We start from the raw sequence: 13452 nt of genomic DNA, 5'->3' as shown, positions 1-13452 counted from the left end.
TGCAGAAGCACGGGCCGTGAATACCACAAGTGCATTTTTCCCCCCTGAACTCCACTTATTATGACATTTCAGAAATACTTTCCTGATTCCAAGGTGTGGGAAATAAAACATTTTTGAGGGGACACAAACAAGAGGATCCACTGTTTTGCTGAAACAAGGGAAATTATAATATAAATACCATTCTTTCCTCTTTGCACTCCCTAACTCATTCCCCCCCCTTTTTTTTGTCAGTATTGTTGTTGCGCTGGTTAAAGCCAGAGCCCTATAGGGAAATAATCGGAATTGCCTCCTTCTACCAAATATAATTTATAACCAGTCAGTGTACACACAAACGCTCCCATGTGCTCCTAATATACACTCATACATCCACAGCACCTACACACCCCCCCTTCCACTCACTACAGAGGATGGAGTAGCAGATGCACACACTTCAACTTCTACACATAATCTCTCACACTTAAAGGCTCAAACAAGGAGCTAAAAGTCTGAGTGAATACAGTTTTTGGTTCTGCAATATGCAGCTCTGTGGCGCTCAGGCGGCTTTACTTATGAAAACACAGAATATTTTCAGCTCCACTGCAACGCCTGCGAGTTACTCTACAGCAGACCGAGCATTTACATATTTCACTTTTTTCTTAACCGATTGCATATGTCTCGGCAGGTGTCTGAAGCGTTTGCTTGATCTTGACCTTTTGGTGGTTACATGTGTCCGTATGTAGCCGCTTTTTTGGTTCAGAAACACTGTTCACAATTCTCAGTCAAAACTTACAATCCCCTTTTCATCACAACAACAAGTTCTCTGGCTGCAGCTCTCCGATCAGCAGTGGAACATTAGTCATAACTCTGCAACGATTTAAGCCATCCAAGGCTTTTCTGGCCTTTTCCTGTCCTTTTCGCCTCTCTCGGTGTAAAAAATCCGAATTATATTTTCAGAGATCAGTGGGCCGCTCAGATTTCTGGAGCACAAAGGAAGGATTGATTAGAGCCAGGCGTTGCGCTTTTTTTGCAGAAGAAGGGACGGAAAGAGGGAACTCAGTGTGGGCTGGGGGTGCAGCGATACATACATAGGGGGAATTTGGATTTTGTTTTTTTACTTTGGAATACTTGATTGGACCAGAGGTAATGGGAGACATGTGTTTTGAGGGGCTTCAAACATGTGCCCCCTCATGCTGGGAAGCCCCTTCTATTCTCTGGTTTCCAGTGGTTTTTATGGTTATATAAGTTCTGGAGATGTTCACAATGACATCTTACCACACACTTATGAAGTACAAAATGGACTGTTTTTCCCAAAGTTTCTTACATCCTAATTAATTCCTTGTATTATTCTATTATTGCATTTTTTCTCCCTTTATTTAACTGATGTACATATGTTTGATTTTTAACGTCTTGTTATTTTTGATAATTATATTCCTGTTTCTTGAGCTGTTTTTCCCCCATGGGGGATCAATAAAGTTTATCTTTATTAAATTTTCAATGAAAATTATAAAAAAAAAATGTAATTGCTGAGAGCAACAGAGACGTGGGGAAAAAAAGAGAGCGAGAGAAAGAAGAACACAAACCAGATGTCTTCAATCACAATTCCCGAGTTGTCCAATGTCAGATGACCTCATGTTCTTGGTCAAATGCACAAAGGGAGAAAGAGGGAAAAACAACTGTGTGTGTGTAAAATCACTTATTGTTCAAAGATCATGTTATTTAAAGGATAACAGGTGTACACAGTTTGCTTCGAAGTGGCTAACAGTGCTGTGAGACTTCTTATTGAACTTTGAATGATCTCATCTGTTTTCATGCCTCAGGTTTTATTTACCTTCCCAATCTTTTATCCTTTTTTAAACGCTCCTATGTTTGTACCATTCTACCCTGTGGTGGTGTCTTGTTGTTTTATTTGATCGTTTCCAAATGAACCTCTTCATTATCTTGCTTTCATTTGCTTAATCACAAAGCGCATTGCAAACTGTTTGAAGAAGGTTTGTCATGTTTGCCTCGTGTAATATTTGTCTTTGGCGTTTCTTAACTGCTCTGCTAATGCTGGTTAAGTTCTCTGCAAGGGGTGTGTGTTCATTTAGAAATGTCACACTCAGTCCAGGGAGAAGTCAAATCCATATGATGTCAAAGGAGCAGGTTAAAGGAAGGGGTAAGGTTTGACATCCATCCTAGTAGTCGCTATGGGATGAATTGGCTTGCCTTGGAACAGCACCACCTCGGCTGCGTTTGATTATAAAGGGAGCTATATTTAGCAGCTCCTTGGCAGCAGCTTCTTCAGCTTGATTAAAGCTAGGAGAAGATTTGCCTGGTGGCTTTGGCGCTCGCCGGCTCGCTGGCTGGACGACAGCGTGAATGACAGGCCGCCTGGCTGCATGTGTGGTTGGTTGGTTGGTTCACGGACCGACAGGATGACTGGCCGTCTGAAGGATGAGCTAACAGCTACTCACTGCTGCACAAGAGACAGACACTATTCCATCAGGTTCCTTAAAGAAGAGCATTCAATAAATAGTGGTAAAAACACTGTGCTAATCAGTCCAAGTCTTTGATGTAAAGGATCGGCCTGCGACATCTCTTGAAAAAAAATCATTCTAATCCTCCTGTTTGTTGCTTGACTCCTGCCGCCCCTTGGAAACAATAATGAGCCCTCATTGTGTATTGTGTTCATCTTGTGACCGGCTGACTCCATAAGGAGTGACTCACTGGTCTCCCACTTCTTCCCCTTTGAATGTAAATCACATTAATCACTAGGAGTACTGGGTCTGCTACTGGGAAACATACACAACATTATAGAATAATACACACAACACAACACTACAGTATGTAAAGGAAGGAGTGATTCTCTTTGCTACCATGAAGGAACAAGCTTAATCCACCTCACTGTGATTATATTTTCTCTTCTTTGCCGCTACGTCCACAACGGTGTGAATCGCGTCCAATCGCTGGAATTGGATCCACTCCTAAATTCACCTGACTGGGGGGAAAAAACACCTGCTCCCCACCCAGAAACATCAACCAAAACAACACAAATCATCAAACTCCAGGAAACAGGACAGGGTCTCTGCACACACAGTCACCACCACACATGTGTGGAGGCCCATGAGTGATGATTGAGCAGAATTACTTTTGTATTTTGGGGGGAAAAAAGTGACTGACTCTACCTTTAAGTGCTCAGTTCAAATCATAAAGCTGTAAAAAATTCCATGAGTGAACAGATAACACTGGATTGTTTGACAGGAAGTTCCTTCTTGGCACTCCTTAACACAATGTCAATTTGAGCCTGACCGCTTAATTAGCAGGCCGATAATCTTTGCCGATATTAGCATATCAAGTGACTGTTCGCATCGGCTAATTTTATCTTCGATATATACCGATATAACTAGGTTTATTCAATTTAAGTTGATGAAAGATAAGAAAGAAAGATATAGGTCTATATATCAGTATCAGAATTTTTTTTCTCTCTCCCAATATCAGTATCGGCATCGGCCTCCAAAATCCTAAATTGGTCAGGCCCTGATGTCAATGTTTAAAATGTCGAAACAATAACCAGCTTTTCGGGAAGCATTCCGGCTTGTGATATGTTTGCCAGATAACGACCAGCGGTTTTATTTCCTGGTTGAGTTAACTCAAGAAATGAAGTTTGAGTGACCGCACATGATAGGCTTGCTGTGTATTCCCCCTCTTCTTCCCTAAAAGGTGTCTGAAGCAGCAGATGGAAAGCGTGTGTTGGTGGCTTTCCATCTTACTCGAAATGTGTTTAGTTACAGTACTCCAAAACATGTCATCGCCTCTCTTTTATCTCATTCTTCCCCCGATACACACCGCTGAGGGAGCGAGCCAGAAAAGTGTCAGTGAAATATGTTGATTCTGATCTAGGAGATAAAGCAGAACACAGAGCGAGTGAGGGAGAGATAGAAAAGGGGGTGGGAAATAAGTTTGCCAGTAGAACATCTAGTCACTGCAGAAGCTTGTTTGTGCAAATAAATGGAAAAACCCACCGTCCAATCACACCCGCCCTGATAAAAGCCTGACCCAGTGCTGGAGCTGATTAGCTTCATACGCTAACATCCACTCCTCCTAGAAACACCACGCGGAAATTCATTACATTAGTCCAGTGTCTGCCTTTAAGCTTTTCTGTATTCGCTGCACAACCCCCTCATAATGCATTATTTATATTCTAGCTGTAAAGGTCAGTGGTGATGACGTTAACATCTCAGAATGGGGATATCAAAAAGGTGATTTTTATGGGAGGGAAGCCTGCATGCCAGCTGTGCATGTTGATCCTACAGTGAGATTTCTCTTCCTATGATATTGAATAGAATTATTAAATGCCTTTTTTTACCTGCATTTGCATCATTGTGGATATTGCCTGGCTCAGCCCAATTGTGGTTTCAGTAATTATAGAGTTCAGGTTACCAAGCTAAAGGTGATCGTGTTGCCTCACAGTCATCCCTGAACCATGGACTAATTGGCAGTTCTGAGGGGTCATTAAAAATCTAACAACGATGCAACTAGCCTAAAGCTATGACTTTGTAACAGCTCTGTCACACTTCACCTACCCACAGGTATTCGTTGCTGTGTTACTGCTGTCAACATGCTAACGAGGTAACAATGACAATGCATGATGTTTTGCAAGTACACAATGCTAATGCTAACCACACAACAGCTGTTTTGTCAAAACGATTCCTCATTTTGATGATGAAAATGAATGTGATTAAAAAAAAAATGTAAAGTCAACAATATATTTCACTTAAAAAACACAAATCTCAACCACAAGGTGGTACTTGAAGAAAAGCCATAGAATAGCAATTTTTTTCACCAATGCTTTTATCATAAGGACATAAATGTTGGTAAATAAATTGCACAAATATACTTTGTGGATTGAAAAAAAAAAGTAATATTTGAAGCTATGCCAAAGTGGGGGACTGACTGCCTGATCAATGTTGCCATTGCTAGGACAACACGGTGTAAGACGTTCCTAGTTGCTAATGTGAAATTTGGCTGGATGCTAATTTAAATTCAGACTAGTTGACACTCAGAAACCAGATAAAATTTAAAACTATTTAACACAACAGACAGGAAATGACACTGTCGTTGTGAAAACAGTGTCAAATTGGTTAGCCGAGTGTGGCTAACATTAGCAGTGCTAGCCCTGCTAGCATTCAGTTATCCTTGCAGGGTAAATGTGGGACGATATAAGTTTAACCCTACACAGCCTACGTACAACTTTATCTTCATTCTCCCAATCAAAATACTTCACTGTGTTACTTTACATCCAGGTAGTAGAGTAACATGGAAGGAAGGCAGTAGTCAAATTGGAGCTACAGCCCCAGCTAGTGGCGGGCTGCTTCATTACAGTTAAGACAAAGTTAAGACATTCATTGAATTATTACAAAAATTTAAACTTAGTTAACTGACTAGTAATTCTGGTGCCAATCGGTAAGGTAGTTTAGCCAGCTAATCTCACATATCCTTACTGCTAGCATCATTAGATTTTTTCATATTTCATGTCCCCAATAAATCCAAAGAAGCCTCACTTTCACTCTTGGAAGAAACTTGTTTTGGGACCAATATCTAGTAGCCTTTAGAGAAACTTCCCCTTGTGGCCTCATCGCACATCCATGCTGCATCAGTTTGGGCTGCACACTGGGTTTCCTCTTCTGTCCTTTTGTGTGTTGCTTTGTTCTTTTCATTTAATGCGTTTGTTCTGCTGCTTGTTATTTCACAAGCGGAAACACATTTTTATGATTTAAATCACGGCAATGACAAAGAAATTGTTGACTCATGAAGCAGGTGCTATAACTTCCCTTTTACATAAAATGCTTTAAACTGCTGTTTGCTTTTCTCTCTGTCTATTGAGCTACATGAGAAATAAAGCCATTATCCAGACAACATAACCCCTATAAGCACTTTTTTCTATATGTTGCATTAAACAAAACCCTTTGGCAGGCAGCCATTTAACATGTTTGGTGGTTCATTTTAATCCTAGAAACCCAGTGAGCTGTGATAATGAGGGGAAGGGTGAATTTTGGAAGGTTTGTTTAAAACCCACACTCAACAGAGGATTGCTGTTAAGTCCAAAAGATGTCAGATATCAGGCTCTTTAAATACTTTGGGGCTAACCTTTAATCCAACAGGTCCCCTTGGTCGCTCCTTTTTGTTCCATTACTGTCTACAATTTGAAAACACATTTACTTTAAAAATGTGTATTTACATGCATTCATCAGTGGCACATGGACTTTGTTAACAGTCTGTATATGTGACCACAGCGTTAGCTACCACCTGGACTCGGTGCTGCTTATAGTGGGAATACACTCATTTCAAATCTGTGGTTTAGCTCCATGGTATCTGTGATGGCAGCTGCCTGTAGCGTGTACATTTTTACATGCAGTGGACACACAGACTGCATGCACAGTGGTCAGTTCTCCAACTAATGATATGGATATTACACACTGATCTTCCAATTGTAGATAAAGTCTTGGAAACAAGAAAACTGGAGGTTTTGGTTTGCGTCAAACAACACAGCATGACGTACTTCAAGTCCCTTGAATGACATTGCTAGTCCTGTGTTGTGTATATTGCCCATAAGCACATCTCAATTGTACAATGTTCAGGCCTAATGTGTTCCCTATGATTCCTCTGAGAGCGTCCCAATGAAATCCTCCCAATGTAAGACCAGTTGAATAGTTTGAATATGAAGCAGCAGCAATAGGACATTTTGACTTTGTGTTGGCAGTAATTCACGACCTCTCTGATACAGTATTAATGATAACATGGAAAGAATAACATGGGATTTAGGAGGATTTCCAACATGCATATGGAAGCAATTTAGACCACATGATGCAGTGGTGGACTCTGATCTAATTATAAAAGTTGATTGATTCAGTCAAATTTCTTTTTACAATGTTTAAAAACTGCTTGAGTTGAATTAGATGTAGTCAGAGTAGATGTGAAGGCAGATTGACTACAGTCTGCCTCAATACCATTTTATGACATGATACAAAACTATGAAATATATATAAAAAAGCGAAACTGATAAAATCCCAATATGGGCATTCATAAAATAGGAAGAAGAATGAAAAAAATATTGGGCATAGACAGACTACAGAGCTAAAGTAAAAGAAAATATTTTAACCCCTCAGATATTATTCAAAGATATTACAGGTGGAGAAGAACTTAATGTAGGTAAGAAACAATCCTAGAACCTTTTAGAAGCAGAAACCGTAAAGCCTTATCACCTTTGGTTTTGAGCAGCGAGTTAGGGCCAGAGGTGTTGTTGTGATGATGATGATGACCTTAGTAACCAGATAAGTAGATTATTGTGGAGCTAATTCATGTAAGCCCTTAACAACAAATAGGAAGATTTGAAATGAGTTCTGTGTTTGACTGGTTACCTTTGAAACTTAGCCAGAATAGGGAACAGGAGATTTCAAAGGTAAAGTATTGATGGGATAAAAGGTCCTTGTGACAGGGGCCAAATTAGATTTTGGGATGTTGATAAGGTAGTAGATTTCTTTAGTTTCTTTTTCATTCTAAAAAAAAAAATATATATATTATAATGTTATTCTGATAGCATGCACAGTCAGGTGAAAGGTCAGGTAAAACCGTGTGTCATCTGCATAACGGTGAATATAATCGCTTACTTTGTAAAGATGAAGCATGGGTACTGAGAATAAAAACAACAGAAAATAAGTCAACAAAAGGGGATAAAAGACATCTGGAAATATGGTCAGAGCTTGGTGGATCAATGTGGGACGCAGCTGCATTGGCCGAACTTCACTCAAGTACATTTTCATCTGTTGTGCGTGATTCTTTAACTGTGTTCTGTAGCTCTACTCTTAATGGTCGAAGCACTACATTGGATACAGTATCAGCCAACCTCAACACGCAGATTCCTTATCCTCCAACAAGTCGAACTAAACAAACAAACAAACAGGTCTTTGTGAGCTGCGGAGTAGATATTTGTTTTCTTGAAACGTTGAAGTGTTCATTTGCCTCCCCTCCGCTCCTGCGAGCATCATACTGTTCAACTACAAACAGACAAAGAATTTTGGAGCCGATCTACTCGACCTTATTGATTTTTTCTCTCTCTCTCTCTCTCTTTCATCCTCTCTCCCTCCAGACCTCCTAAACGGAGCCCAGGAGAAGTGCGAGCTGCCGCCCATGGATGGTTTTCCTCACTGCGAGGGCAAGGTCAAGGTGAATCACACACTAACTGAAAGAAAGAAAAAACACACAAAAAGACAGCCTCTCCATTTCACTCTTTATCCGACACTGTTTTCACATCTGTGAATAGATCATTTAGAAATGTGTGAAAAGAAAAAGCAAGGTAGGTTTTGTGAGCAAGAAAAAAGAGCCAGTGAGTAAAAAGAGCAGAGCAGACCAGTGGTAGTAATCTGTATTAGAAATACAGGCCCAGTCCTAGTAGTTCGACATATTGTGATGTCATTGTCTTGGATGGTTTTGAGACACTTCATAGCCCCATAATCTTTTAATTTAAAGATCACATATTATACTCCTTTTTCAACAAGTTTAAATAAGTGTCAGAGTACCCCTCAAAACATGTCTGTGAAGTTTATTGCCGTCATGTATTTAATCATGTCTAAAAAAATAAACCTCTATTTCAGCCCTGCTCATAACAGGCTGTTTCTGTGTCTGTACCTTTAAATATGTAAATGAGCTGTGTCTGACCACGCCCCCTCTCTGGAAGGGATTGGGTTTCTCTGGCTTTCTCACTCCATGTCCTATTATTTACGGTGAGAAGGCAGACTCAGGGCAGAACAAACACCTAGCTGTGGGAGTGTCACCCACCTGGGGGAGGGGCTACTGCCCTTTGTGATGTCATGAAAGGAAAATCTCCAAACGGCCTGTTTGAGCACACATTTTCTGAAAAGAAGAGAAGGTAAAAGAGGGAGAGGATGGACTTTTCTTAGAATTAGGGGGTTTGTAGACAGGTTAGGGACACTATTAGTGTTAGAAAAACATGCTAAAGTGTATTTTGCAGAATACTGTATTTGACCTTTAATGCTATTGCGATTTAATTTGATTAATGTGAACGACTATGTAAAAATTAGGTCCGTTTCCATAGAGTTAATTTCATTCAAGGGGTACTATGCTCGACAGAGATAAGCAATACAAATAATAAATGCACACACAGATGTAAACACAGCTTCAGTTTTAGTTTTTCTGAGTGTGTTTGGCTGATATGACCCTATCACACACACCATCTGCTTGGCCAGTCTGAAACCTCCACCGATACTGTCAGCACTTCCAACTGGGTGCAGGCGCTGCCAAAGCCTGCTCTGTGCATGAACACACATCCACACAGAGCACACCAATACACCTACAGAACATGATCCTGCTTTAGCTTTCATCATCTCCTCAATCAACTTAAATTCACAAAAACTGTTTTTTAGTGTCAGCACACAGTCGGTCACAAATTTAAAATCTATTTCTCCTTTTATGTAAGAATGGGGTTGGGTTTAAAATGTTTTTAGAACAATTTTCATGCCTAAACCCTCCCCATCCCAAATTTATCTGATTCAAGCCCATCTGCCAGCTCTCGTCTCTATGCACAGCTTTGAAAATGTCTATTTCCTGTGTCCCGCTCCCTTAGGTCACTTTATGTCAGCATGCATGATGTACTCCATCCTGTCAGTCCACATCTCGGCTCAGTGGCTCTTCTACTTTACATGAATTCCAGCCTGTCATTCACGACAGTGCCACACAAATCTGCCCACTAGGAATCAAATCAGGGAAACATTATCAAGGATGCATGTCTTAGTCGAGAATGCTGATTTCACATTGATTTATTTCCACACGTTCTCACAAGAGCTGCTCAGAACGACCTCACTCTTTTGCTCTTGGCAACTGAGCAGCTCCACTGAATGGCTTGCACATGTATTTGATAAAAAGGGAACTTGTCTCCTTAATTCTCAAACCACACATTTTCCATTTGGAACAATGATTCTTAATTCACAATCCTGCTTCTCTGGACCTCTAAGCAACAAAAACAGCCGGGGATATTTTTCATAAGAATAGTAAAAAGTTGACAGTCATCTGGCGCTATAGATCTGCAACTGTGCAGGTATTCCCTCAGCATCCCCACCTTCCCCTCATTCCACAGTAGCTGCTAAATTACATCAACTTGTGTTTTTGTACCCATTCATCATAAACAGACTGAAATGAAGGTCTATTTTAAGTTGTCAATATGACCACTGAAATTCTTTCAACTGTGCCTATAAACATGAGAGCGGGCTCATATATTTGAGGAGGGTTGATTTATGTGAGAAGGTACAGTATGTCAGGCTGAGATTTCATCTTTCCTTCTACTTCCTTATTTGTCAGTGGATGAAGGAGATGTGGCGCTCAGACTCCTGCTACGGCAACTACGGCGTTGATGGTTCCACCTGCTCTTTCTTCATCTACCTCAGCGAGGTAAGTTCTTTTTGTGGATGTCCATTTGTTTATTACTAGTGTGTGTTTTGTTAAGCTCGCTAAAGTTACCACCAAGCAGGAAAACTGACTTATCACATCATGAATAAATGGTAAACGGTAAATGGACTTGAGCTTGTAGAACGCTTTTTCTAATCTTCTGACTACTATGAGACCATCAGAAGTAAGATAATTGACAGAGAATGAGGCGCCTTGTTAGTTTGCATATGAAGCGGGAACGTCATATGATTAATTTGAGTTTATAATAATCAACACTCTAGGGTAGAGCCCGGCCGATAATATTGGCCGATAATATTAATCGCAGATATGCGCCGATATTACTAGATTTATTCACCAAATTCATCAAATAGAATTTCATTTGAGTTTCACTGTATTCAACTAGCAGTTCTCTTTCACCGGCAGAGTGTTACATGGATTACAAAGAGCATTAGCAATACCATTAGCGAGTGTCATTTCCATTTGAGTGGCCATCTTGTCTACGTTATACTGTGTATCTTTTCCACAAGTGTTTGATTACTGCATTTGAGGGATCAAGGTAATAAATGTGTATACCTAAATCTAGATCGAACATAAATCTAAGAGAGAAATCGGCCGATATATCAGTATTGAATTTTTTTAGCATTATCAGTATCGGCTAAAAATCCCATATCGGTCGCGCCGCTCTTTAAGGCCTCTTGATTTGATCACGTGTCAACACATTACCATTGACAGCCCTAGTAAAAAAAAAAAAGAAGATGCTCCATACAGGTAGTATTACATCTGATGGATTCTAGGTGTGTCGTATATATAATGACGCGTCATGTGACCACACTAAGCTGCACTAGCTGAATCCTCAGAAGGGATTGTCGACTGAAGAGTTTTGACTATTGCATCAGAGGAATGGTAAAAGTCAAAGGAAGCATTCAGTTCATCCAAATTCCTATGAAGCACCAACACTGCGGGAAGTGAAACAGGAAGCAGGTTATAAAAAAAAAAGACTAATTCCAGGAAAACCTTCCCATTATGGAAACTTGATGGAAATGTGACATGAAGTCTACTTTGCATAAAAAACACATAGTTTGATGTTTTCTCTCTCTATATTAAAGTGAAGATGAAGACTGTATTGATCCCCCATTTGGGGATATTGTGATGTGTACAACTCTTTTGAGGCGAGCATGTGTGGACAAAATATAGTTTTTTCTTCTTTAAATCTAAAATTTCAGAAAGAATCTCTCCATTATTTGATGTGGGGTTTTCAGAAAGCCACATATTTTGATCTTTAATGGAAACACATGTGCTTTAACATCTTATTACCATGTCCCCTGGTATCCTTCTGTGAGTGTAGGAGTAGAGTATTAAAGGACAGCTGCGTCATACCAGCACAGAAAACCTAAATAATGGAGGGTTCAGAGCAACAGCCCTCCCTGCAACATTCCTTCTACCTGAGAGCAGAAGAATGAAGCGCTAAAAATAACAGCAAAGGAGCGAGGTAGAGAGGGGGGGTTTCATTTTTAATGAGAGCAAATTAGAGCGGGCTGCGTAGGAGGGTGTGGGAGAAAGTGGAGATGATTCAGTGGGAAGGGAGGGAGCGGTGGTGTGAGCTTCTAAATGAAGAGATGAGTTTTCAGCCTCTAAGGCAAAGGCAGGACTTTGAATGGCTTTTCTACCCTGTCGTGGTCTGTCGGTGTGTTTTTGGCTAACAGGGAAAAAACAGCGTAAAGGAATGGAAAGCATTCATTGATTGTGTTTCAAGAGTTTGCAAAGCAAGTCAACATGACCAGATTTCACCACAACTTAAAGAAAAACAGTCGTGCTGTTAACTCCAATGAAGTCTGATATAGAAAATGATCATGCATGGCTAAGAATGTCATGCTATTTTTCCATTTAACGTCTTTGTAATGATTCTTTTTTGATCAAACCCTCAAACTTTTGGATATGATGCACAAATCTTGCAACACTAATGGCTACCAAAGTTATACTAATTTTTTTGCTATATGCATGTCAATAAGTGAATGTTGTCTATTGAAAGCACTGTATTAACAAATTGTGTTTACTTACTTACCTCTCACTGGAAGTTAATATAAGTCATAAACTGTAAATGAGAGTGGACAAAGTATGAGTGACGTCACCTATTGGTCATTTAAGGGGATGGTAGCCCATCGATGGCGGCGGCTGCCATATTGGAAATGCTTTTTCAATCTCGCATTCAATCAACTAACAAGCGGCAAAGAGCTGGAGCTGAGGCGGGGCTTAAGCCTCCTGACAAACACCCAACACATCACTAAGGCCTAATAACAAATGACTCTTATCCTTCATTAAATCTAAAAGGATGACTTCAGCATTGGCTCCATTTTTCAACACCTGAGATTGCTGCTTGGTTGAAGTCGATTTTTCCAATATGGAGTATGCAATCATTTGGCTTCATATTGCCTCTTCAGAAACCAATGGGTGAAGTCACTGTGACCTTGTCCATATTTCATACAGTCTATAATTCAAACCCAATAATGTGCTGCTCACTGAGAGCATTGTTTTACATGGAATTAGATTTGAACAATGTTGCTCAGTGTTTGCCGTATATTGTGGTCGTACCAGAATATAGAGCGAGGCGGACTTGATAGAAAGTGCTACCCCAAAACTTCTAAGAGAAGAGCTCCTCTTCTCTTTTGTTTTTAGAAACTCTGCTAATGGAAGAAGAAAAAAGTAAGATTTCTATCATGGCTTCGGCTCTGGAGAGGTCAGTTCCCCTGTTATGAATATTGTATTCAAGCTGAGAGCGTTTTCAGGGGAACTAATATAGAACACAGAAAGCCTTGCCCGCTCTGTATAGAAATAGACGAGCGATGTCAGATCCATTAGGAGGAGAGAAAACCTTTTCTTTTCTTTGTTCACGTCTATCGAGTACTCCCATCAAACAGGAAAACAAACACACAAACACATTTGCTTTTGCTTTGCATCTCCTCTGGAAGTTTCCATCCTGCTGATCCAACAGCCTCTCCTGGGTCATGTGGTACCGCGGTTGCCATGGCAGTAGGCATG

The 13452-nt window shown here is 40.2% G+C and overlaps 1 protein-coding gene across 1 annotated transcript in view; it reads left to right on the top strand.

Annotated features, from left to right (window-relative positions):
• Positions 1-13452, top strand: part of mgat5 (alpha-1,6-mannosylglycoprotein 6-beta-N-acetylglucosaminyltransferase) — a 95270-nt gene that overhangs the window by 27673 nt on the left and 54145 nt on the right. Inside the window, exons 4-5 of the mRNA XM_061032209.1 lie at positions 8105-8181; positions 10330-10419. Of these exons, the coding sequence (XP_060888192.1) occupies positions 8105-8181; positions 10330-10419 (167 nt within the window). The remainder of the gene's footprint in view (positions 1-8104; positions 8182-10329; positions 10420-13452) is intronic.

Source organism: Labrus mixtus, chromosome 24, assembly GCF_963584025.1.
Source record: "Labrus mixtus chromosome 24, fLabMix1.1, whole genome shotgun sequence".
NCBI lineage: Eukaryota > Metazoa > Chordata > Actinopteri > Labriformes > Labridae > Labrus > Labrus mixtus.
This window is presented reverse-complemented; position numbering and strand designations above follow the sequence as displayed.